The sequence below is a fragment of the Pelobates fuscus genome, chromosome 1 (assembly GCF_036172605.1).
Source record: "Pelobates fuscus isolate aPelFus1 chromosome 1, aPelFus1.pri, whole genome shotgun sequence".
Taxonomy (NCBI): Eukaryota; Metazoa; Chordata; class Amphibia; order Anura; family Pelobatidae; genus Pelobates; species Pelobates fuscus.
In genome coordinates, this window is record NC_086317.1 from 241,144,023 (window position 1) to 241,169,912 (window position 25,890).

Genomic DNA, 25,890 nt, shown 5'->3' on the forward strand with positions numbered 1-25,890 from the left:
GCTGTAGGGGCATGATGTACATACTAGGCCTGCTCTATTAACGCGGATCTGTCCCTTTTTTTCCCCACAAATACAGTATCAACTTTATTTTTTCTGTTAACATTGAAATTAGAATGGATAAACATTTTGGTTTTACAAGAAAGAAAAGAAAATCCTTGAAATTACACAATTCTCCTAAATAGAATTAGGAATGCTCAGAAAGCTTTCTTCTTTCTTCAAACTGTTTTGACACTGTCAGGGAAAGAGCCTCGAGGAACTTCTCAATGGTAACTGTAGGAGATTGAATATAAAGTGCATGTGCCAGAAAAGGTAGCTTTCTAAGAACTCTTCCGCTGAGCCCCTCACTTTTCCTGGAAATGTCATTCAATAAAAGACTTAGTTTTGATACATTATTGTCAGCATAGTCAATCATTTCTAGATCTCGTAAAGTTAGTAGCTGTTGTCTTGGATATATTATCTGACACTTCATAAGTTCTTCTAAACAGCTCATGTAAATGTTAAATATAGCAGGAGAAGAAGGTACTCCAATGTATAACTTTAGATCAGCTCTATCCACAAATGCCACATCTATTTTTTCAGTAATATTTGACGTTGTCAAGATAACTACATTGGTGTACCTTTTTATCCAATCTATTTGAGTTAACACCGCATTTACTACTCGAATGGCATCAGATGGTTCCGTTCCTGCTTGAGAAGCCTTCCTTGCTGCAGTAAGACTTTCAACCTCATCAATCAACACAAACACAAGAGATTCTTGGTCAAAGATCAGTTCATGAATCTTCTGGAACATCTTTGTTACTAGCTTTCCACTCTCAGAAAACCACTTGGAGAAAAGGCTGTGGCTGTTTATCTCAATCAGTTGACCATATTTGTACCTATGTGATAGTCTGATTGTCAGTTTCTGTGCTAGTGCTTTACACAATGAAGTTTTACCAGTTCCAGGAGGACCATGCAAGAGTACAACTCTGTTCCAGGAAATCAAATTGCTATCAACATTTTTGTCGGAAAACAGCAGTGTTGTTGTAACATAGTCTAAAAGATTGGATTTGATGTCACCATCGTATATTAAACTTTCCCAAAGACCATGAAAATCCGCTGAAGGAAGGTGCCAATTGTTAGCAGCTACAAGACCGTCATTTTCCTCTTCTAGATTTTCTGCATTTGGGCCATGTTCGCTTAAATGAAAAACACTCACAAGCAAATTGCACTTTCTTAGATCAATGGGCTGTCGGCCTTTAAATTTCAACTCTGTATCAACAATAGCCACAGAAATTACATTTCTTGTTAAAAAGGAGTCATCAAATTCTGTCCAGGTATAATCACCAAAAACAATGGTTTGTCTGTTTAACAATTCTATGACATGACTTTGTACATCCTCACTCTTTACAGAACTGTTTGATTTTTGAAGCACTTCAACATGAACTTGAAGAAAATCGTAAGAATAAGGAACATTCTGTTTGAGTTTAATAGTGGCTTCATCCATGATTTCCTTCTACAATATCATAAATCGTCGCAATGACTTTTCAAACCAGAATTATAGTCTATCCCTTATTTTCGTGTTGGCGTTTTTCTTTTTTATCTGCAACAACTGACAAAAACGAACAGTCTTAAATTAGTGATATTGGTTATAGAGGGGAATAGATAGACATTACAGATATTTATAGGGTGTCCAAGAAGTAGATATAAAGGAAACTGGCCTAGTCAGGAGTTTCACATATCATGGGAAAAAAAACAAGTGTATGGCCCTTTCAGACAAAATAATGAAATCGTAATGAGGATCTTAATATTTATCCCCCTAAAAGTTGTTAAATATGAAAATGTAGGTACTTCCATAACCATATAAGATAGATAACTCAAAGTAAAGAGTGCTGTAAATGCTAACAACAAGAGGCGAGTTCCGATCCTCAGTGTGTAAAAGAGAGCGTGAAAAAGTAACTATATATCTTAATCACTTAAAAGGACCCTATAGTGCCAGGAAAACAAAGCTGTTTTCCTGGCACTATCATGTTATTAGGTGCCCCCTCTTGCGGGGCTGAAGGGGTTAAAACCCCTTCAACCTAAATCCTGTGTCAGGCTCCGCCCACGCTTCTACCCCGCTGACGGGGGGGGGGGGGGGGGGGGGGGGGGGGGGGAGACCTAATGCGTATGCACAGCAATGGCCGCATTAGACATCCCCATAGGAAAGCATTATTCAATGCTTTCCTATGGGGAAAATCTGACGCTGGATGTCTGGGAGGTCAGTTTAGATTCCGGAAGCACCCCCAGTGGCTGTCTGTTTAACAGCCACTGGGAGCAGACAGAGTGTGTGAGTGACAAAAAAATTAAAAATAATCTTAAAGTAGCTGCAGAAACTAGTTCTGCCGCAAATGTAATATAGATTTTTCATAATCCCCCCAAATATGCAAACATTACTAAATGCATGTATATTGGGAAAAGTTTGTTTTTTATGGTGTATTCCCATGGTTTAAGGCCATTCCTCTGATAGTAACCACAGTAAAGCTTGTCAATAACGTAACTGATTGGATTGGATTCTGTTACTGAGAATGTGTATTTGCTGATCAGAGATGATATGCATCTCCCGAGAGGCCCCCCATTGTCTGCATGCTACAATGGCTGCTCTTTCACTTTTGTGTGGCATTCAGACTTACTAGGAATGTTTAATGCAATTTCCTAGCACTGCTGTGAACAAGGATGCAGCACAAGAGAGCAAGGGGATCACAGAAGATGTTTTTGTGACCACAGCACAGACAGATTCCAAAAAGTATGGGATAATCTCCTCTTCCTCCGAATTACTTCCTCCAGTAAGAGTCACGAGGAAGAACTGAGAATGAAATCTTACGTGTGTAGGTCTACATGCGTGTATTTGATCTGGATCCTAATATGAATGTATGTATATCGAAGTGCGTAATCATGTATGCATGTTAGCACATATGAAGGTTAGTGGCTAGGCACGTATCTTAGTAACACGTATTAACCCTTTCAGTGAATTCTAAATTAAACAGAGTGTGAAATAAATTAAGTTCAAACATTAGATCTCTTTACAGGAAGTCTGTGCACCTTACATGCAGGGAGGTGTGACTAGGGCTGTATATATACACAAAGTGATTTACATCTTAAATGGCAGATATCTATACACCAAAACCGCTCATCAAGTGCATGACAAACATCAAATACACACATTCCATGCATGTTGAATTGCTCACATTGGCCCTACCCTGACTTCTCCCTTCGAGCAGACTACTATTTCAGGGGTGTTTGGTGGGTGTTTAATGAAAATCATGAGGCTCAATACTATTGCCACCACCTTTTAGTGAAAAGTACCACAATACTTTTTTTTTTTTTGAGCATGGATTCCTGGTACCAAACGGAGGCCCATGCACTATAAACACGTCACCCAACAGGTTGTGTGTGGAGAGTAACAGTTAGTAAGATAAGCCTGGCAGTAGAATTGATTATAGATTGCAAGGTGGCATTTCTGGCCTGAGGAAAACCAGCAGTGGGTTCCATTAATCAAGACTGAAAATTATTGAAACTTAAAATTTAAACAAGTTTCTTAGCAGCATGTGTTAGATGTGAATATGAGCAATATCCTTTTCCATGTATCATTTTTATTGGTACCGTATATACTCGAGTATAAGTTGAGTTTTTCAGCACTTTTTTGTGCTGAAAACCCCCCACTCGACTTATACTCGAGTCACTGTCTGTATTATGGCAACTTACATTGCCATAATACAGACAAGGACCGCCGGGCTCCTTACAAGCCCGGCGGTCCTGTTGGGGGCTGGCAGGAAGCTGTTACCTTTCCTGCAGCTCCCTTCTCTCACCTCCGTTCCGTCAGCTCCCCTGCAAGTCTCATGAGAGCCGCGGGGTCAGAGCGTTGCCACGGGATACCGTGGCAACGCTCCGCGCGGCCGCGAGACTTACAGTGGAGGAGAAGGGAGCTGACCGGAACGGAGGTGAGAGAAGGGAGCTGCAGGAAAGGTAAGTAACAACTTCCTGCCAGCCCCCAACAGGACCGCCAGGCTTGTAATGAGCCAGACGGTCCTTGTCTGTATTATGGCAATGTAAGTTGATCTAATTTTATTTAGAAATTTACCAGTAGCTGCTGCATTTTCCACCCTAGTCAATAAGTTTTCCCAGTTTTTTTGGGTAAAATTAGGGGTCTTGACTTATACTCGAGTATATACGGTATTTACAAATTACAAGGTACAAAGAGTCACAAACATCTCACAGCAGTCCAGTCAATGATATAGTTACAGAATTGTGAGACAGACTGGTTGTGATGAATATAAGTGAGGCTGCAGTCAATACCATCACCGGTGCAGAGAGCTTCTTGGGTAAATGGTTTTCCATTGAGCTGAAGGAAGACCAAAATTGGGGCTTGGATTTCAAATGAGGAAAATAAAAAGAATACTATAGTGTTAGAAATATAAAGTTTGTTTTCCTAACACTATGGTGACCCTATTCCCCCCAGAGCAATTAAAAGGTTAAACCCATTAAACAGTCGCCTTATTACAACGCAGAGGCACCTCTGCGCTGGCTTCCTCTTTGCCTTCTCCAATGTCAGCAACGAGGAGGCACATGCGCCACACACACACACACATTAGGCCTTCCCCATAGGAAAGCATAAATCAACGTTTTTGTATGGGAAATTTTAAGCCGCTGGACGTCCTCATGCAAATTCAGAGTCATTTCACAGAGTTAAACTCTGGTAGACAGCCACTACTACAGACAATCTTAACCCTGCAAGGTAAACATTGCAGTTTCTCTAAAACTTGTAAGTCATACATTTGACCCTGTAACTTTCCAAGATACATTAAAACCAGTAGAAAGGGTACTGTTATACTCTGGAGACTTAGCAGAACACATATTTTTGCATTTTTCACTGACTATCATTGTTGTGATATGCTTTACTGTTTTAAACCACTAATATTTGCATTCAGCAAAGTCTCCCGAGTATAACAATACCCCCTATGAACAAGGTCAAATATATATGGCTTGCCAATTTCAGAAATGCTCATTAGCCCCATAACAAATGAATCTGTTTTCTAATTACAGCTAGGGAATGAGGTGGAGAAAGAAGTCCAAGCAGATGGGTGCTGTCTGAACAACTTTGGTGTTAAACAGTTCATAAATAGTTTAACCCCTTAAGGACACATGACATGTCTGACATGTCATGATTCCCTTTTATTCCAGAAGTTTGGTCCTTAAGGGGTTAAGCCAGTGGTGTTCAACACGCAGGCTGCATGCGACCGCATACTGTGCTCCTCCTGGAGATCTCCCTCATGCACCCTGCAATGAGCGCGTAAGGCAGGGCTGTCCAACCTGTGGCCCCCCAGATGTTGCTGAACTTCACTTCCCATGATTCTTTCAATTAAAAAGATAGCCAGGGAATCATGGGAGTTGTAGTTCAGCAACATCTGGGGGGCCGCAGGTTGGACAGCAATGGCATAAGGGATCTGTGCAGGAAGAGCACAGAGGAGGTCCCAGCCCAGCAACAACCCCTAGCCACCAGCAACTGAGGGTCCACCCAGCACTCCCAGAGCAAGGTAGGAAGTCTGTGTGCCTTGCTCTGGGAGCAAGGTACGAAATGTGTATGTTTTGGCAGTGAGTGTGTATGTATGGGGGGAGTCTGTGTGTGTGTGTCTGTGAAAGTCAGTGATTGTGTTTGTGTGTGTATCTGTGATTTTGTGTTTGTATGTATGTGATTGTGTGCACAGGCCTGTGATTGATTGATTGTGCATGTCTGGATCTGAGATTGTGTGTGTGTGTGTGTGTGTGACTGTATTTACATCTGTGACTGTGTAGAAGTCTGATTGTATGTGTGTGTGGATGTGTGATTGTATGTGTATGCATGTGATTGTATGTATAGGTCTAACTATGTATGTGATTGTATGTGTGACTGTATAGGTCTGATTGTGTGTACACATCTGGGATTATGTATGTGACTGTGTGCATGGGTCTGATATTGTGTGTGTGCATGTGATTTAGTGCATATATCTGTGTCTTATCGTATGTGTGTATAGGTCTGTGATTGTGTGCATATGTGTATCTGTTTAGTAGACAGCTCCCTATGTTGGTATCCTTAAATATTGGCAATCCCACATAAGGATACCAAAAAGAGCGTTATCTACTAAACAGATTTAACAAAAGGGCTTTTGAAATTTTATTATAAAAATTATTGTTATAGATTTTATGTGCAGAACAAGGCAATTCTTCTGCACTCAATGTAACAATGTAATTGAGATTAAGTGATTATGTTGTCCGTAGTGTTGATTTAAAGGAAAACTATACTGCTAATATTTCAAGTAAATGTTTACCTCTGGTATAGCTCTGTATTTTTATATAATGCGTACACAAAGATATACCTTATCAGAATATCTTGGGTGGCCATTGCTCAAAGGGGCAGCCATCTCCAAGACTTTTTGGTCAGAAGCCCGGCTTATCTACCCAAAACTGTGCTGTTAATTAAGATCTAGTGTGTGTTCACAAATCCTAAAATCACTAGCAAGCACTGAGTACCTAAAATACACTCTAAGATGGTTCAAACTTAATTAAACAGAACTTGCAATAAAGAAAGCCAAAATAGGGCTCTCTTTACAGGAAGTGTTTATGGAAGGCTGTGCGAGTCACATGCAGGGAGGTGTGACAAGGGTTCATAAACAAAGGGATTTAACTCCTAAATGGCAGAGGATTGAGCAGTGAGGCTGCAGGGGCATGTTCTATACACCAAAACTGCTTCATTAAGCTAAAGTTGTTCAGGTGACTATAGTGTCCCTTTAATGAAGAAAAACTCTGTAGACTATCACTGATTCACAAATGTATATTTTGCACCTTACTGGTTATATCTGTATATGTTAAATGACGTTTAAATGGTAACTTTCTCTCAGAGTTGCAAACGCTTATGGGGTTAAATATACACACACAGGCTATATTATTTCATACAACCTTATTTTCAGTATACCGCACAGCCTGTTTATTTTTGGTAATTATTGGCATTGCATAGTTTTAACGCAATTTATATAATGCATTAAAACCAGAATTAACCAAGTTATACCCAGTGCCTTTTAACTGCAACTATGTAGTTAATTTCCCAATTAATTACACAGAAGTAGACACATAATATTTCTAAAAAAAAAAAATACAATTATCAGTATAAAAAGTCAGCATTAACAAAAACTAAAAGCAATAAAACAGACGTACAAAATATATACTTCATCGTTGATCTGCTGTTTTAGAAGCAAACTGTAATGGAGTCTCATCAATATGGTCATGGAAGAGTTTTCAAAAGTAAATTATAGTTTAATGAATTATTGTTCAGTTCTAAAAGTTCTATAATTCTTTTTTTAATTTTATTTAACAATTTTTAAAAATGTTCTTATTGATTTTATATGTATATATTTTTTTACGTCATTGTAAGTGTATTTTAATATATATATATATATATATATATTAAAATACACTTACAATAATAGTTTCTGTGTGTATATATATAGAAGTACTTAGATCATATCCATATGATCTAAGTACTTTATTAAAACATTTTTTTTAACTTTACCAACTGTATTACAGGCAGCAGGGGGACAGCCTGAGAGTTCAGGCAGTCCCACTGCTGGCATTGCATGAGCCAGCTATTACGGCCATGTGATCACAAGGACCCCATGATCACATGGCCCTGGAGGGCTGAGTCGTGCAGGAGGGGGCTCCCTGAATTCCCAGGCAGCCCCCCCTGATCATGATCGCCAGCATGGGATCGCCAGGGACCCAGTAAGTCCCCTGGACGGTGGGGACATTCTATGATGCCCTCTGGCATTTAAGACCAAAAAAGGACGGTATAGAACGCCCACCGCCCTTAAGGGGTTAAATGTTATTGTGCTGGAGTGTGCACCCAGCAACAAGACTGGGCCAATACCAGCTCAATACATATATATTATATATTAATATATATGTAAATATTATAGGCATAATTGCATATATAACTAATACACACATTAATATACATGTCATATATATATATATATACACACACACATGTATTACTGTCAGAATCACATCAATTATCATGTCTATCTGTACATTGTGTTAGCAAGATTGCTAGCAAAATGTATATATTGGAAGGAAAATCTTAATAAGAGCTCTTTCTCTCACCTGTCAATCAGCTCTTTAGCATAGAGTCCTGTACTGAAGAACTGAGGTAGAGGGAGAGCAGGAGACAGGTGAAAATGCCTCCCCCCACCCAAAAAAACTATTTTCTCGTGTTTTTCTTAACCCCCTTTTGAATTTCTTGCCTCTTTTTATGTTTCTCGTCCCCCCTTGTGTATCTTTTACTTCATCCCAGTTACCTGTGTGTCTCTTTTTACCATTTCCAGCCCTCTGTATGTCTCTTTCTCCCATTCCGAAGCAGGTCCGTGTCTCTCTCTGCTCCATCAGCCCCTCTGTGTCTCTTTCTACGTCCAGCCCCTCTGTCTCCCCCAATCCTTTAGTATGTTTCTTTCTCCCCCTCACTGCTCCTCTGTGTCCATGTCTCCCCTCTCCTTCCCAGTCTCTCTCACCTGTTTCTTTCTCCCCCTCTGAGTCTATCACCCGTTTCTTTCTCCCCCTCTGTGTCTCTTACCCCTGTTTCTTTCTCCCCCCCTCTTCCCAGTTTCTTTCTCTCCCTCTCCCTGTGTCTCTTTCCCCCGTTTCTTTCTTGCTTCCCCTCCCTCTTTCTCCCCCCCACATCTCTCATCCCCGTCTATTTCTCCCCCCTCCACCATCTCTCACTCTTACCCTTTTGTCTCTCCCCTTTCCGTGACTTTCTTTCTCTATTCCGACTGTCTCTTTCTTCCCTCTTCCCGTGTCTCTTTCTTCCCTCTTCCCCCTGTCTCTTTTTCCCCTTCAATGCTCCCCGAGGCTGACTTTGCCTGGAGCTCTGGGAGACCATTACCCTATGATGTGACTGTGTTGGGAATTGTGAGAACCGTAACTAGGGTTGTTATATACGGTACTGATGTTTAAATGGCCATTGTAATAGAATCCATTGCCATTACATGTCCTCGCGGTGAAGCAGTGAATTAATGCGCTCTGCGCGCCCAAATGTTATACCTGAAGCCTCTACTCACGTTGATAACTTTATGCAGCAGCCAAAGAGAGCACTAACATGGCCGCCAGCGCGCCTTCACTAACCGGATATCCGCTCACATGGAACGCAAGTCACACCTCCAGGAAGCACGGGTTCTTATAGAACGTTAAAGCACACACATTGTGGGTATGGATGAACGCTATTACAACCTGTCAAAGGAGCAAGCTGCAATCAAAGCAAAATACCCACCCGTGATAAAAAATCATGAATGTAGGTGAAGCCTTATTGTATTGAACATTCCAGAAACGAACACTGCTAGTGTTTTATTGCCACTTTATTCGGCCCATAAAATGTACCTTAGTGCTCTATATGTTATTCTCGCTGTTATAATTAGAATAGTAGCCAGGTATATTTAGTTTTGCCTACCAGGGATAGTAATATAATACAACTTTTTCAACGGAAAAGCCCTAGTTGTGAGCTCTTAATAACCATTGTTGGTTACTGTTAGTTTGTTGATCATTGTTACAAAAGCTTCTGTAGTGGGGCGTTTAAAGTGAACATGATGGGTTGTTTTCGCTAAACTGTGCGTTGTGACTTGAGAACTAGCTTGTAGATTTTCAGATAAAACCTTGAATTCAGCTGTATTAAAGATTTTTTCCCAACTCTGCCCTTGTGGACTTTTAATTTTTCAAGTTGATTTACAAGTTACCACACCTCTTTGGTTTCTAAGTAAGAGACAAAGGGCTCTGACACACCTGTTTCATATTCCTGTTCTGTAGGTGTATAATTGTTGTTGTTGTTACATAGGCTGAAAAGAGAAATGCCTCCATCAAGGTTAGCCTTTCTCATTTCTGTTTCTGCTATTGATCCAAAAGATGCCAAACCTTTGTTAACCTGTCTTCCTAACTAAAATTCCATTTAGCAATTTTGTAGCCCACCTCTGCACTTTTTCTAGTGCCATAATATCCTTCTTTAGAACAGGTGCCCAAAATTACACAGCATATTCAAGGTGTGGTATTACCAGAAATTTATAAAGAAACAAAACTTTTATTTCATCTGCCATTTAAGTTCAGTCTCCTAATCTATTTAAATCAATCTGCAGCAATGTAATATCCTGCTCACATTTTATTACTATAGAGTTTTGTGTAATCTACAAACAATGAAACACGGCTTTCAATGTCTATTTCAAGATCATTTATGTACTGAACAAAATTATAAAGGCAACACTTCTGTATTTGCCCCCATTTTTCATGAGCTGAACTAAAAAAATCAAAGACTTTTTTTTCTATGTACACAAAAGGCCTATTTCTCTCAAATATGGTTCACAAATCTGTCTAAATCTGTGTTAGTGAGCACTTCTCCTTTGACGAGTTAATCCATCCACCTCACAGTTGTGGCATATCAAGATGCTGATAAGACAGCATGATTATTGCACAGGTGTGCCTTAGGCTGGCCACAATAAAAGGCCACTCTAAAATGTGCAGTTTTACACATCTGGGGGGTTCGAAAACCAGTCAGTATCTGGTGTGATCACCATTTGCCTCACGCAGTGCAACACATCTCCTTCACATAGAGTTGATCAGGTTGTTGATTGTGGCCTGTGGAATGTTGGTCCACTCTTCTTCAATGGCTGTGCGAAGTTGCTGGATATTGGCAGGACCTGGAACACGCAGTCGTATACGCCGATCCAGAGCATCACAAACATGTTCAGTACGTGACATGTCCGGTGAGTATGCTTGCCATGCAAGAACTGGGATGTTTTCAGCTTCGAGGAATTGTGTACAGATCCTTGCAACGTGGGGCCGTGCATTATCTGCAACATGAGGTGATGGTCATGGATGAATGGCACAACAATGGGCCTTAGGATTTCATTACAGTATCTCTGTGTATTCAATAAAATGCTCTGTGCCATCAATAAAATGCACCTGTGTTCGTTGTCCATAACATATGCCTGCTCATACCATAAACCCACCGCCACCATTGGCCACTCGATCTACAACGCTGACATCAGCAAGCCGCTCACCCACACAACGCCATACACACTGTCTGCCATCTGCTCTGTACAGTGAAAACCGGGATTCATCTGTGAAGAGAACACCTCTCGAAAGTGCCAGACACCATCGAATGTGAGCATTTGCCCACTCAAGTCGGTTACGACGACGAACTGCAGTCAGGTCGAGACCCCGATGAGGACGACGAGCATGTAGATGAGCTTTCTTGAGATGGTTTCTGACAGTTTGTGCAGAAATTCTTTGGTTATGCAAACCGATTGTTGCAGCAGCTGTCTGGGTGGCTGGTCTCAGACGATCTTGGATGTGGAGGTCCTGGGCTGGTGTGGTTACACTTGGTCTGCGTTTGTGAGGCCGGTTGGATGTACTGCCAAATTCTCTGAAACGCCTTTTTGAAAATGGCTTATGGTAGAGAAATGAACATTCAATTCATGGGCAACAGCTCTGGTGGACATTCCTGCAGTCAGCATGCCAATTGCACGCTCCCTCAAAACAAGCGACATCTGTGACATTGTGCTATGTGATAAAACTGCACATTTTAGTGGCCTTTTATTGTGGCCTAAGGCACACCTGTGCAATAATCATGCTGTCTAATCAGCATCTTGATATGCCACCCCTGTGGTGGATGGATCATCTCGGCAAAGAAGTGCTCACTAACACAGATTTGTGAACAATATTTGAGAGAAATAGTCCTTTCGTGTACATTAAAAAGTCTTTGATTTTTGAGTTCAGCTCATGAAAAATGGGGGCAAATACAAAAGTGTTGCGTTTATAACTTTGTTCAGTGTACATATGTTAAAAAGTAGCGGCTCCAGAACAGAACCCTGAGGGACGCCACTTACTACTTTTGTCCATCTTGAATATTTACCAATAATTACAATTCTCTGTGCTCTATTTTTAACCCCTTAAGGACAGAGCTTCGGAAGCTTGTCTTTCACTTTATGACAACGGCATTTTTTGCTGTTTGCGTTCAACTGCAATTTGCATTTGACTAATTTATTGCACCGACGCATATTATATACCGTTTTTTAAAGGACAGAAAGGGCTTTAATTTGATGTAACATATATATATATATATATATATATATATATATATATATATATATATATATATAAAATCCGAATGCCCCGCACTCAATTTAACCGGTCTTGTTCGATGCCTCGGTGCAACAGCTCCAGCCACTCCATATATTCTGAAACGTCGATCCGTATTTTCTTGTACTATAATACTTCATTAAAGTATCTATTTGAAATTTATTCAAGTCCTTTGAGTGCACTCTTTCGGGAATATATATATATATGCTTATTTATTATAAAAAAAATGAATTTTTGTGTTTTTTTTACAGTTTTTGCAATAATAATGTGTGCACAATTAGTGCAGGTTAATGAAAGTAATTAAAAGTAAATTCATTTAGTTGTTCTGATTTACAGAATATATAATGTGTCTGGGATTTTCAGTTTTTTTTGGTAGTTACAGGTCACAAAGCACAAGGAGTAAAATAAACTTTTAATGTGGAGCGATTTTAGAATTTGGTATGTTTGTCTTGTAAGCTTAATAGCCATAAAAGAAAACAAAATTGCCACACAAAAGTATATATTTATATAAAGTAGACACCACAGGCTATTTACCTAAGGTTGTTTTGACACTTTCTACGTAGCCATTTTACCGCCAACCTCTGCTAAATATTGGAGTAAAATTGTGTTTTTGGGGGGGTTTTCGCACACAAACTTATAACAAAGAACTTCTCATGTGTATTTTGTAAAGTTGGCTATGTGCTATTCCTGTACAAAGTTTTATGTGTACAGTTACTTCTGCTGAGTACAACGGTACCCTCATTGTATGTCTTTGGCACTATTTCGTGAAGCTACAGTGCCATATAGGAGACCTGTCCTTTTCAGTATTCACAGTAGAATTTTGAGAGACGGATTTAATGAGCCTATGCTTCCATTTGGGGTATTATAACAGTTTGACTGTTCAAAAAAAAACCACAAAGGCCTACCATTTGTAAAAGTAGACACTCCAGGGTATATCATAAGGTGCATATTGTGCCTTAGCATGCCCCCATTTTTTCACCAATATATGCCAAAGTATGTGGTAAAAAATAATTTGGGGCATTTTTTTACATACGGATTGCATTTTTTCTGGGCATTTTGTATATTTCATATGTGCCACTAAGTTTAAAACCCCCAAATTATGCTCAGCTAAGTCTTCTGAGTAAAAAGACACCCCCAATGAATGTCTTTGGCACTATTTCGTGAAGCTACAGTGCCATATAGGAGACCAAGCCATATCAGTTTTTAGCGAACTTTGAATTTTGACGCTGGGCCTATGTGCAATTTCCAAGCATCTTCGCAGGTTTTAAATTCAAACTTCCCCACAAAGGCCTACCATTTCTTAAAGTAGACACCCCAGGGTATTTCAAAAGGCATATTTTGAACCTTAGCCTGGGATCATTTTTCCCGCTAGCGTGTACCAAGTGTAGTGGTAATAAGCGTTTTTTTCTGCCTTTTTGACACACAAAGTGAGTTTGCAAACCATATGTGTACTACCACTGTATAATACTTCATATGTTGCTCAGCTATGTCTGCTAAATACAAAAATACCCCCGTATGTACCTTTGCCATGTATATGTGGACATCGGAGGGGCACATTTGGGACACAGCCATTCCATTTTTTTTTCAAACTTTAAATTTTTACGCTGTTTCCATGTCCCATTTTAGAGTATTTTACCAGGCTATATAATCCAAATACCCCATAAAGCCATACCATTTCTTAAAGAAGACATCCCAGGGTATTTCAAAAGGCATATTTTGAACCTTAGCGTGGGATCATTTTTCCGCTGGCTTGTACCAGGTGTAGTGGTATAGAGCGTTATTAAATGTATTTTTTTTACTTTTTTAAACTTTTGTTTTGCTTAATAATTTTTTAAAGTTTCCTAAACTTTCGTAAAACTTTTTTTTTTTTTTTTACAGATTTAACATTTTTCTAAGCTTTTATTTACCTTTAACCCCTAACTAGCAGTAAGCAGCACTAACAGTAAATTCCCCATTTTCCCATAACTCCCACCCACCCCAGCTAGCAAAATATTTAATTATACAATATTTAAATTAGTTAATTAAATAAATTTAACCCCTGAGGGTTTAAAAATAAATAAAAGTTAATCGTCAGGGGTTAAAAAAAATTAGATCACAGTATAATACTGTGATCTGTGTTTTGATCACTGTAGGCAGTGGTCGACTGGCAGGGAAGGGGTTAATTTTTATTTGGACTGGGTTAAGGGTTTATTTTTTTAAATTTTTTATTTAAACGTTATTAAAACTTTTTTTAACGTAATTTTTTAACTTTCTAAAGCTTATTTCAAAACTTTTTTAACGTTAACCCCTAGTTAGCCTAACACTAAATCCCCCACTAACTTCCACCCTCCCCAGCTAGCTAAATTTATAATTTTAAAATATTTAAATTAATTAATAAAATAAATTTAACCCCTGAGGGTTAAAAAAAAAAAAATCAGATCATAGTAAAATGTAATCCCTGCCAATTAATCACTGTAGTCAGTGATCAATTGGCAGGGAAGGGGTTAATTTTTATTAAAATGGGTAAAGGGGGGTGGGATTTTAATTAAACTTTATTTTTTTTCCACCAAGGGGCAGGATCAGCACTGATCCGTGTCCCTGCACTTCACACTGAACCCGGCAGTGCAGGGAGGCGGAGGTGAGTATACTGAGCACATGTGCCCGCTCTGACATGCTGTCAGAGTGGGCACATGTGCTGGGACATCCCGATCCGGTGCTCCCGGTCTGCCTCTAATACAGAGGCAGACCGGAGCACCATTAACCCCGTGATCGCCGCAATTGCGGCGATCTGGGGTTAATTTAGCAGCGTGACGGACGAGGTCCGTCACTCGTCATTAACGCATTCCCCTGAGTGACGGACCTCGTCCGTCATTCGTCGTTAAGGGGTTAAGCCAATGTTCCACCCAAGAACAGCAATATTCATCTAGAGCAAGTTCTTTTTGTTTGAACACTAATCTATTATGTGGAACCGTATCAAACGCCTTGACAAAATCCAAACAGATCACATCCACTGCAACACTCTGATCTATACCTCTACTTACCTTTTCATATAATATAATTAAATTAGTTTGACCTATGTTTCATAAAACAATGTTCTTGCCAATGAATTCCTGAATATTATCCTTTTATATTTTATTATCCATTATAGGCACCAAGATCACTTCATCTCATTGAAGTGGTCTGGATGTACTGTCCCTGTTCCCATTAGTCCTGCGATGTAAAACATTGCAGTTTTAGAGAAACTGCAATGTTTACATTGCAGTACTAAGACTACCTTTAGTGGCTGTTTACCTGAAAACCACAAGAGGTGCTTCCTAGAGTTTCACGGAGTTGGACGCTGGACGTTTTCAGGCTTGCAGTAAAAAAAAAAAAAAACATAAGAAAGCATTGTGACTTCCTCCGTGGAAGGCTGTTTACATGCGCATTAGGTACCCCCTATCAGATGAAGTCACATGACATTGAATATTTGGTTGTCATACCAGATCCAGACAAGCATCCTTTCTAGTTGGTGCTTGTACCAATGTGACCTGAAGATTTCATTTTGAAGGTTCAGAAAATTATTACCTCCAATAAGTAACATGTTACCTAGATATGCAGTTTTCCCAATTTGCTCTAATATGCTTGAGCAATTTACACCAAAGCTGACTGTTAAGGACTTTGCTAACCCTAGCTGTTTGTGACTTTTCTGTTGTTGCTTTATCACTACTTGACTTTTGACAGCAAAACTTCTAAACTGCTTATAATAAATACTGGCACTGTCCTTGTTACTTGAAAATATAAGACTATAATTATTATTATTATTGTTTTTTTTTTCAGATTTGGATCACACCGCAGATGTTCAGTATGTATTTGATACTTCCCTCAGTTTAGTTTGCATATTGTATTGATACACTTCACATGCACTTATTGGGATTGTTTCTATTCAATCCTCAGAAGGCAGGACAGGGATCCATATTTATGACTGTCCCTTCAAATGGGATACTTTTGTGAAGTATTGTGCATATAGGAGAACCCATGACTCAAAGCAGGACTTGACAAATGTGTTTAGAGTCTAGGAGCCAGTTTTTCTTTTTTAAACTAACAAAGTTTAATTTTCAATGAGAAAAATACACTTCTTAAGGGGACACTATAGTTCACAGCTTAATGCAGTAGTTCTGGTGTCTACAGTCTCTCCCTGTAGGCTTTTCAGTGTTTACATTGCTGCCTAGTAACAACTCAAGTGGCAGTCTCCTTTGGGAGAGCTGGAGTGGATCCTTTCCCTGGGGAACAGTGTGGCTGTTGTGATCCTGTAATCTTCTTGCTCTGTTCCCTCGTGCGTTGTTTAGTGATGCTGAGGCCCGGAGTGATGTCATATTCCGGCTCTCGGCATCACTAAACCGTGCGGGAGCAGAGCAAGAACTGCAGAACGATTCCTGCTCTCTTTCCGCCTCCAATACTCCAATGAGGGGCAAATCACAGGCTCCAGAACCACTTCAATGTTTCAATGTAGTCATTGTGGGGGCCGGAGGTTCTAGATCTATGGCTTACCTTATGAGGTTAAACTGTTTTGGGCATTAGTAACTTGCACAGAATTGATCTTGAGGCAGCCCAGAAAAGAGTTTCGTTCTGCATAAGTCACGTGTGGGGGATGCTAGTCTCTGGGCCAGAAGTGCACATTACTCTGTATATGCAGCTTTTTAAGCCAGAAGTGGTCATGATTACGTTTTAAGAGTACACTTAACACCTTTAATAGTCTGAATTAGACCCAGAGTGTAAACCATAGCACTCCTTTTCTGCCCCACACATTTATACACCTCTAATGGCTGCCATAACCAGGACAGATAAAAAAGGGAGCCTTTGTACAGCACCAATTGATCATACAAAAATCTAGCATTGCAAGAATATATATATTAACCCCTTCAGGACGGAGTCAATAGTGCACGTTCTGATCAAAACAAAACGTAGACAAAAACTAGAATTTACGCTACATGTCTGTTCACCCGTAGTTCCCCTCTTTCAAATTATATGCACCCACACTTATTATATATCATTTTGTTCAGGAGAAACAGGGCTTTAATTTATCACTAACTATTCATATATGGAACATAATTTATTATGAATAAAATAAAAAAAAATGTGAGAAAATAAGAATTTTTTTTAAATTTGCATTTCCGTCTGACATTTTAACTGTGAATGTCATAACACTGTTAAAAAATGCACATATTTGGAGCGCACAGGAGCAGTCGCCATATTCCGAAGCTCCTGGGTGCCCAACTTAAAATAGGCAAACATCAGCGACATCTCGCCAGCCACAACATACCTGTAGTTGGCATCATACTCAGGGCACCGTACGGATTCGACCGATGCCTTTCTTTCTGGCTCCGGGCAGAAAATACCGCAACCGAGGCTCTAAGGCCTACCGCGCAGACGGCCGTCCGCAAGTGACAGCGGGAGAATATTGGGGAGGCCTGGACTTCACCAACTTGCTACCACCCTACCTCCCGGGCAGTGAAATGGGAAGAAAGTCCCTAAGGACACCCGCAAACGCCGCGAAAACGCAGCGTGAACTAGGCCAGATGTGGCCGTCACAGACTCCAGCAAGTGACTCCAAAGAATCCTCTAGAGAGAGGGACTCGATACCCCAGCAACCGGAGAGCGGGAACTCACCCCGGAGCCCACTCCAGGCCACCCAAGAGACAGCCAGCACGTCAGGGCCTCTGGCTCCTGCCACAAAGCAGGACATACAGGAGATGCTCACAGGCCTCCAATCCACTCTCATGGCGATGTGGAAAGCAGATCTGGCAACACTAACCACAGAGGTACAAACAGTAGCAGCACGCTCCCAAGCCACAGCAGCAGAAGTACTGGCCCTGCAACAGGACTTCCAGGCACTAAAAGACAGGGTACTCCAAATCCAAACAGCCCAGACTGAAACAAACAGACAAGTTAACACTCTCGACGATAGAGGCAGGAGAAAAAATATAAAGATTAGAGGAGTCCCAGAAAACATACCCCTGGAAGAACTGCCGCACTTCGTGAGACGGCTGGTGGCGTCCCTCCTACCGGCGAAACAAGCTAAGTACTTCACGTTTGATGGGGTGTATAGGATAGCTAAATCCCCTACAGCCCCAGCCACAGCACCAAGAGACGTCATCCTCAGGTGCCAAACTGTTGCCGACAAACTAGGCCTAACTGCAGCGCTTAAGGGGAAATCCCCATATGACTTTGAAAACAGCCATATCTCGTTCTTTCAGGACCTGAGCAGGACTACCTTAATTTGGCGCAAGAGCATGCAACCACTCACAAGGGCATTACAAGGGGAAAACCTGACCTATAGGTGGGCAACTCCAAACACCCTGTGGGTTACTAAGGATGGACAATCCTTCAAAGCTACGGCCCCGACGGACGCACCAGCCCTGCTGACAGCGCTGGGCATCCCCGCTGCTGGAACCTCAACACCGGGAACAACTCATCCCAACCCCGAAACGGATGCCAAGTCATCTACACTAGCGCCGAGAAAGAAGCAGGGACCTACTACCTGAAAAGACGATGACAACCGCAGAGCCCCAAGAGCATCACGCACTGTTTATTGTTGCAAGCCAAGGCTGCTGGGACATATAAGTTAAAATTATTTTAATCAACCAAAGTTCATTTGACAGTTTATTTTCCTTAGTTCCTCTATGTTCACACCTGCTGATACGCTCCACTTACACGACCGCAGTAGGGCGCCAGAGCCTCTACTGACCCGGAACCCTCGACACACGGGTTTGGTAAACCTGCCGGGAGGCACCTTAAAGCACCCTCCCCCCCCTTTTACCCTAGGTTACAGGGATAGAAATCACAGGGGCACACAAGGGTCACCACTTACACGCTGACCTCCAAAACAAGGGTCACACCTCCAATGGAGACCAATAACCCCACATAATCATAGCCTAAGTCATGCGGCTCACCACTTGCTCCCCACATAGGAGACTACTGCAGCAGACACGTAGAGCGTCAGGAAGGAGCAATATCTTCATGGCACACCGCAAACAAAAGAAGCGGACATACCTACAGACAAATCTCACTCGGCACTCCCAACAGAGACACACTCACTATGGAGATACATTACAAATACATAGGTCACCCCGGTACAACCACACAGCCCAACCAAAACAAAATGTGCGACTTATTGAATGCCATGTTAATTGTATAACTGTGAATTTTAGACCACATGAAAGTGGCAACCACAAATGATCTGTATTATGCAACATGCACCAAAAATAAAGAATTTAAAAAAAAATAAAAATGCACATATTTGTAATCAGCGATGTCTCACGAGTACAACAGTACCCCCCCCCATTAACAGGTTTTATGGTGTTTTGGAAAGTTACAGGGTCAAATATAGAACATTTCATTTTTAAATTGAAATTTTCCAGATTAGTAATGTTACCTTTGAGACGGTGTGGTAGCCCAGGAATGAGAATTACCCCCATAATGGCATAGCATTTGAAAAAGTAGACAAGCCAAGGTATTGAAAGTGGGGTATGTTTAGTCTTTTTTAGTAGCCACTTAGTCACAAACACTGGCCAAAGTTAGCGTTCATATTTGTTTTTGTGTGAAAAAAGCAAAAAATGAATATTTGGCCAGTGTTTGTGACTAAGTGGCTACTAAGAAAGACTGGAAATACCCCACTTGCAATACCTCGGGTTGTCTACATTTGCAAATGGTATGCCATCATGGGGGTAATTCTCATTCCTGGGCTACCATACGCTCTCAAAGGCAACATAACCAATCTGGCAAATTTCAATGTGAAAAAAATGAAATGCAAGCCTTATATGTGACTCTCTAACTTTCCAAAACACCATAAAACCTGTACATGGGGGGGTACTGTTTTTCTCTGGAGACTTCACTAAACACAAATATTAGTGTTTTAAAACAGTAAAACATAGTACAACAATAATATAGACCATAAAAGTGCCGTTCACTTGTAAAAAATGCGAAAAACTTCACTTTTACTTAAAATATCATCGTTTTAATACAATTTACCAGTTTGAAACACTAATATTTGAGTTCAGCGAAGTCTCCCGAGTAAAACAGTACCCCCTATGTACAGGTTTTATGGTGTCTTGGAGAGTTACAGGGTCAAATATAGTGCTTGCGAATTAAATTCTCTGCACTTTCTCCCTGTGTTGTCAGGCATGTCAATCAAATTTTAATTAATCAAATCACATAATTACGTTAAAAGATTATTTAAATATACACGTAGAATTTAAATATATATGCATTTATAGGTATTTAAATTCTACGTGTATACTAATGTAATGTTTTATGTAATTATATGTATTTATCTATACATATATATTTGCGGTTATTTGTATTTTATATATAGATAGAGAGATATATATATATATATATATATATATATATATATATATATATATAATGTCATTCTAAGTGTATTTTGTTACCGATATATATATATATATATATATATATATATATTAATAACAAAATACAGTTAGAATGAAATTACATATGCATATATAATTTATATTAAATTTTGTTTCAATATTTTATTTATTTATTTTATTATTTTATTTATTCTTTTAATTATACGTATTTATATATAATATATATATGTACATCTGTTAATATTAAAATACACTTTGTATGACGTTACATATATATAATATGTGTGTATGTGTGTATATATATATATATATATATATATATATATATATATATATAATAGTTTTAATTTATTTTTACACTTGTCTAATATATATTTTTTTACTTTCCCACCAGCAGGGGGACTGTCTGATATTTCAGCCAGTCCCCCTGCTGGCAGATCCATAGCCAGCTATAGGGGGCCATGTGATCGCTCTTTGAGAGCGATCACATGGCCCCCGGGGGCCTCATTTGCCGGAGGGGGGCTGCCTGGGCTGTCAGGCAGCCCCCCAGAAGAGGATCACGGCGGAGGTGAGTACACCTCTGCTCCTGGGGTTAAAAGCCGTTACGACGTACCATGCCGCCGCAACGGCTTTAAAGCTAGCACCTTGACCAGTTCAGTGATTTGAAGTGGTCATATTGCCTGGAATCTATATCTGCAGGTTGTAACGCCACTACTAATAGCGTCAGTGGGGCGTGATTAGCCAGCCCAGAACAAAAGTTCTGGGTAAATAATGTGATATTTGATGTGAGCATATACAGCAGTCTGACATCAGGCCTATAAAGACAGCTGCCTCCCTCCGTCGCGCCCACCATGCCACCCATGTTCTCCACCATCACTGCCATTCAACCCCCTCCAGTGAAGGGGAGTTATGTTAGTGGAGGAGGAAGAACTGCACTGGAATGGAGGTAAGTTTTTATTGCCTCCATTTATTTATTTGTTTTAATTAGAGAGGTAACTTTTTTTTATTTGCTTGGCGTAACTCTTTAAGCCCAAATTTATTAATTTTTATACTTATCTCAGATTACTTATAACATCTGTCTCTTTGATCACATGGCTCAAATACTGGACAATGTCAAAACTTAATAAATTCATATTTATTAAAATCAAATAGTCACAATGCACTAGTTTTAAAGAAAAAGTTAAACACATCTACATATTGCAAAAGAGATTTAAATAAAAAGGAGAAATGGTCTTTCGATCAAACTTCTTTTCTGTCCCTGGTGAAGAAAAAAACATCTATACAAACCTCATATACCTCCCAATTGTGAATAACTCTCGTGCTTGGTCATTTAAATGAACACTATAGGGTCAGGAACACAAACGTATTCCTGACCCTATAGTGTTAAAACCACCATCTAGCCCCCCTGGGCTCCTCATGCCTCCCTATATATAGCAAAATCTTACTTGTATTCAAGCCTGAAGCTGCAGCTCTGCATGCTGTTTGCCTCAGAATAGCAAGCTGTCTGCTGACATCATCAAAAGTAGTGGCCTGATCCAATCACTGCTTCCCCATAGGATTGGCTGAGACTGACAAGGAGGCAGATCAGGGACAGAGCCAGCACAATTCAAACACAGCCTTGGCCAATTAGCATCTCCTCATAGAGATAAATTGAATCAATTAATCTCTATGAGGAAAGTTCAGTGTCTCCATCAGAGGGAGGAGATACTGAATGTTTGGATACAATTTAGGCAACCATGACCCAGGAAGGATCTCTAACAGCTATCTGAGGAGTGGCCAGTGAAGTTATCACTAGGCTGTAATGTAAACACTGCATTTTCTCTGAAAAGACAGTGTTTACAGCAAAAAGCCTGAAGGTAATGATTCTACTCACCAGAACAAATACAATAAGCTGTAGTTGTTCTGGTGACTATAGTGTCCCTTTAAATTTTAATTTAAAAACACAATCTATAGCAAGATTCCAATCCAGACTCTTGTTAGAAATAGGCAGAGTGTACTCCTCTTCTGTACTTCTGTTAAAACCCTTTCAGTTACTTACTTTAATCCAGTGCCGGACTCCCTCAGCGCTGGTGACCTCTCCTCCCCCACCGATGTCCGCTCCTGAGTGGAGCGGAATGCGCATGCGCGGCAAGTGCCGCGAGCGCATTCAAACAGTCCATAGGAAAACATTTGTTAATGCATTCCTATGGACGTTCTGCACGCTGGATGCGAATTTCGCATCCAGTGTCGCAGAAGCGCCTCTAGCGGCTGTTAGGAAGACAGCCACTAGAGGTTGGATTAACCCTGCAATGTAAAATGTTTACATCTGAAGGGTTAAAACCTGAGGGACATTGCACCCAGACCACTTAATTGAGCTGAAGTGGTCTGGGTTACTATAGTGTCCCTTTAACCAGTACAGCATGCTATAGTGGTTACAGTTCATGAAATGTCCCTTGAAAAATCTTGTTTAAAAATGTAGATCCAAACACTCACCTCTGAATTTCTAAACTTGCTATACATCTTTAGAGTTTGTAGTATCTTGTGTGAACTCATACTAAAACAAGAAGCAAAGTATGTCCCTTATAACTATGACAAGCATGGATTTATGGGAAATATACATCACAATTTGGTTTAATTTCCTTTCATCAAATAAGTTTAACGGAACTGCCGCTTAAGCTGACAGAATTAACACATTAACTGCAATCAGATTTTTAATGATTTCATGCCTAATATAATGAATTAATGTATAGGCGTGATTGCTTGGCTGCTGTTTCAACTTCTTCACAGAAAGGGTTGCGACATGGCAGAGGTGTCATGTACAGTGCATGATTACATCCACTAAGCGTGCAAAGTGGAAATAGCATTGCTTCTTTCTTGTTGTAATAAAAATTTTGTAAATCTGTATGGATAAGATATAGCATTCTTGATTCCCAGTTCTGTGTTGTAAGGCAAGCCAGGTCCCTGTTTTAACAGGGAAGCCTGGTACTGATAGAGATAAAGGTCACTAGAATGAATACAGATGATTTCCATTCTGGTAGGACGTACTTGTGTAATATACTGAACAATCCAAACCCCTGTAATAGGACATCGAGAACCATGTTTAAAGTTAGTGAGAATCTGGCAATATTTCAGTATGCCCATCCATACTTCTTTACATATTTCTTTACATCTGGAAAGATTGCTAAACAGATTCTTAATTTTGGATTTTGGCTTTCTGTTACTTCTTATTTTGTGTCAGCTGATATTCCTAGCGTATCACTGCCTTCTCGATATGGAAAATGTTTATAGGAATTTAATATTGCTAATGTGGTAGTATAAACTAAATATTAGCAACATGACAAGCGAGTGGAAAGGCCATGGTTGCCTGGGGGTCTCTGGATTTTTATCACATCTCTCAAACTGTATGACACACAAAATGGAGGCTGTGCTCATAGCCAACTAGCACTATAACCACACCAGTGGAATGCAAGGATAAAGGAGCGAGTATGTACTTTGGGGCAATATTCACATTAAGGGAACCCTGTATCGGTAGAAATAGAGATATGTATTCCAAACACTACAGTTTTTATCTGATTGTTTAGTTTATGCCCCCACCCTCAGGTAATAAAATAAGTTAAAACAAAACAAATTCCTCACCTTTTTTTACCCCCACATTAAATGTTCCTCAGTGCTGCCACAACCTCCTCCTTGAGTGACGTCATCCTGGAGGATGGTCCAATACAATGAACCTCATAGAGTATAGGGGATCTTAAGTGCATATTCTGTGCTTGCTGTGATACGCCCAAGATTCTGCCATAGGGAATCATTGAATACAATATTTCTCTATGGCATAAAGCGACGGCACTGGATGTCATGGTATGAGAACCAGGAAGTAAGATTCCTGGCTCTCAGAAACAAAGGACTTGGAGGCGTGGCTTGAAGCTGCATTTCCAAGCCTTCTAATTAGTGAAATAAAGAGTTTTTGGTGGTAGAGCAGGGGAGGCAAGACTTGCAGGCACTATTACAACTTCAATAAGATGAAGTTGTTAAAGTGCATTCAGTGTTCTTTTTACTTGATTGGTTCTTCCATCCTATGTACTGAACAAAAATGACATAATCCTTTCTCTACAGGCTCCATGCATGGGGGGAGACTCTGGAAGAAGCTTTTGAGCAATGTGCCATGGCAATGTTTGGTTACATGACAGATATTGAGACAGTGGAACCGATTGACACTGTGGAAGTGGAAACAGAAGGTGAGCTTTCATTTGTAACATTTATATTAAATTAAAGCTGATGTTTGCATCACATATTCTACATTAGTGTGTGAGCTTGGATTCCTGAAATATTCCCTGTAGAGGTGGCCCTGGCCAGGATAAAACAAAAGAATTCTATGAAATATTGATGAAAGTAAGCCATCTTTTGTAGTCTTTGAGATCTGCATTTCTTTTTTAATGTCTAAAGAAAGCAGGATTACATTAATGACTTCACGCAGAATATTCGTTCAATGCGTATTTCATCTCTTATACTGCAAAATCACTACCATGTTGCTTGTTTTTATATAATGTTTTTGCATTATAACAGAAAGTTGGCTTTAGTCCCTACTTTGATGTCTGTATTCTATCTTGCCACTATTATTACACTGTTTGCAAATGTATTTTCTTTTTAACCAAATTTAAAGGCTGAATTCCTTTTTTCTATGCTGCTGACAATACGTTGTTGCAATAGCTTTCATTTGTCCCCATCACCCCCACTACATGCATTTAAACAAAGGATTACCTGGTGTCACCTGTTTTGTCAAATATTCTTACCAGTTGACCAATTAAAGCCCCACCCCTAGGAACAATGTCATTTCATTCCTTCCACTCCTTTAGGTAAATGGGCTATTAAATGATGAGTGATATACTGACTCTGTTGCAGAAGCCTTCTGTTCTTGTTTTTTGTTTTGTTTTGTTTTTTTGACTGCTTATTTTTCTTTAACTGTCATCTGCAGTGTTTACAATTATCTATTCATTATTGCTGTTAGTACTGTTACAGTGAGCTATTAGAATGACTTGCTATTGTTCTCTTTGCTCTTGCTTACATGTGTATCATAATTACCCACATTTGTGAAATCATAAATAGATCCACCAACACATGTGCTCTTTTAACTACTTTTAAAGTGGCCACTATACATGTCAAGATGGTGAATGCAACAGGACAAAGAGAGGAGACAAATATAACAGTTTGAAGGCAACAAGTAAACACATTTCATGTAAATTTAGTACTTAATAACATATTATTATATTTACATTTCTACAGGGGACGATTTGATATCCCTCCTTTACCACTTCCTGGATGAATGGCTGTACAAATTCAGTGCAGACCAGTTTTTCGTACCTAGGGTGAGAATTGTATCATTGACTATTTACTGCTACTG

At 39.9% G+C, this 25,890-nt stretch overlaps 2 protein-coding genes across 4 annotated transcripts in view; one reads left to right on the forward strand and one right to left on the reverse strand.

Annotated features, from left to right (window-relative positions):
• TRIP13 (thyroid hormone receptor interactor 13) lies at positions 1-9,181 on the reverse strand. Of its 3 annotated transcripts, none has more exons than XM_063455960.1 (2): positions 9,102-9,181; positions 1-1,579 (listed from the first exon to the last, which is right to left on the reverse strand). In XM_063455960.1, the coding sequence occupies exon 2, from the start codon at positions 1,481-1,483 to the stop codon at positions 185-187; it is 1,299 nt and encodes a 432-aa protein (XP_063312030.1). In that variant the 5' UTR covers positions 1,484-1,579; positions 9,102-9,181; the 3' UTR covers positions 1-184. The 3 variants fall into 3 exon arrangements, with proteins under 3 accessions (XP_063312030.1, XP_063312015.1, XP_063312024.1); XM_063455945.1 differs by having other exon boundaries at positions 1-1,588; positions 9,085-9,152; XM_063455954.1 differs by lacking the exon at positions 9,102-9,181 and adding an exon at positions 8,149-8,230 and having other exon boundaries at positions 1-1,588.
• Positions 9,182-9,189: 8 nt separating this feature from the next.
• ZBTB8OS (zinc finger and BTB domain containing 8 opposite strand) overlaps positions 9,190-25,890 on the forward strand; it is a 30,726-nt gene continuing 14,025 nt past the window's right edge. The window contains exons 1-4 of the mRNA XM_063455972.1: positions 9,190-9,331; positions 15,961-15,985; positions 24,606-24,727; positions 25,773-25,855. Of these exons, the coding sequence (XP_063312042.1) occupies positions 9,250-9,331; positions 15,961-15,985; positions 24,606-24,727; positions 25,773-25,855 (312 nt within the window). The 5' untranslated portion in view covers positions 9,190-9,249. The remainder of the gene's footprint in view (positions 9,332-15,960; positions 15,986-24,605; positions 24,728-25,772; positions 25,856-25,890) is intronic.

What these genes read in the sequence shown, in the direction of transcription:
- TRIP13 (XM_063455960.1), bottom strand. Translation starts at nt 1,483, where the DNA reads ATGGATGAAGCCACTATTAAACTCAAACAGAATGTTCCTTATTCTTAC.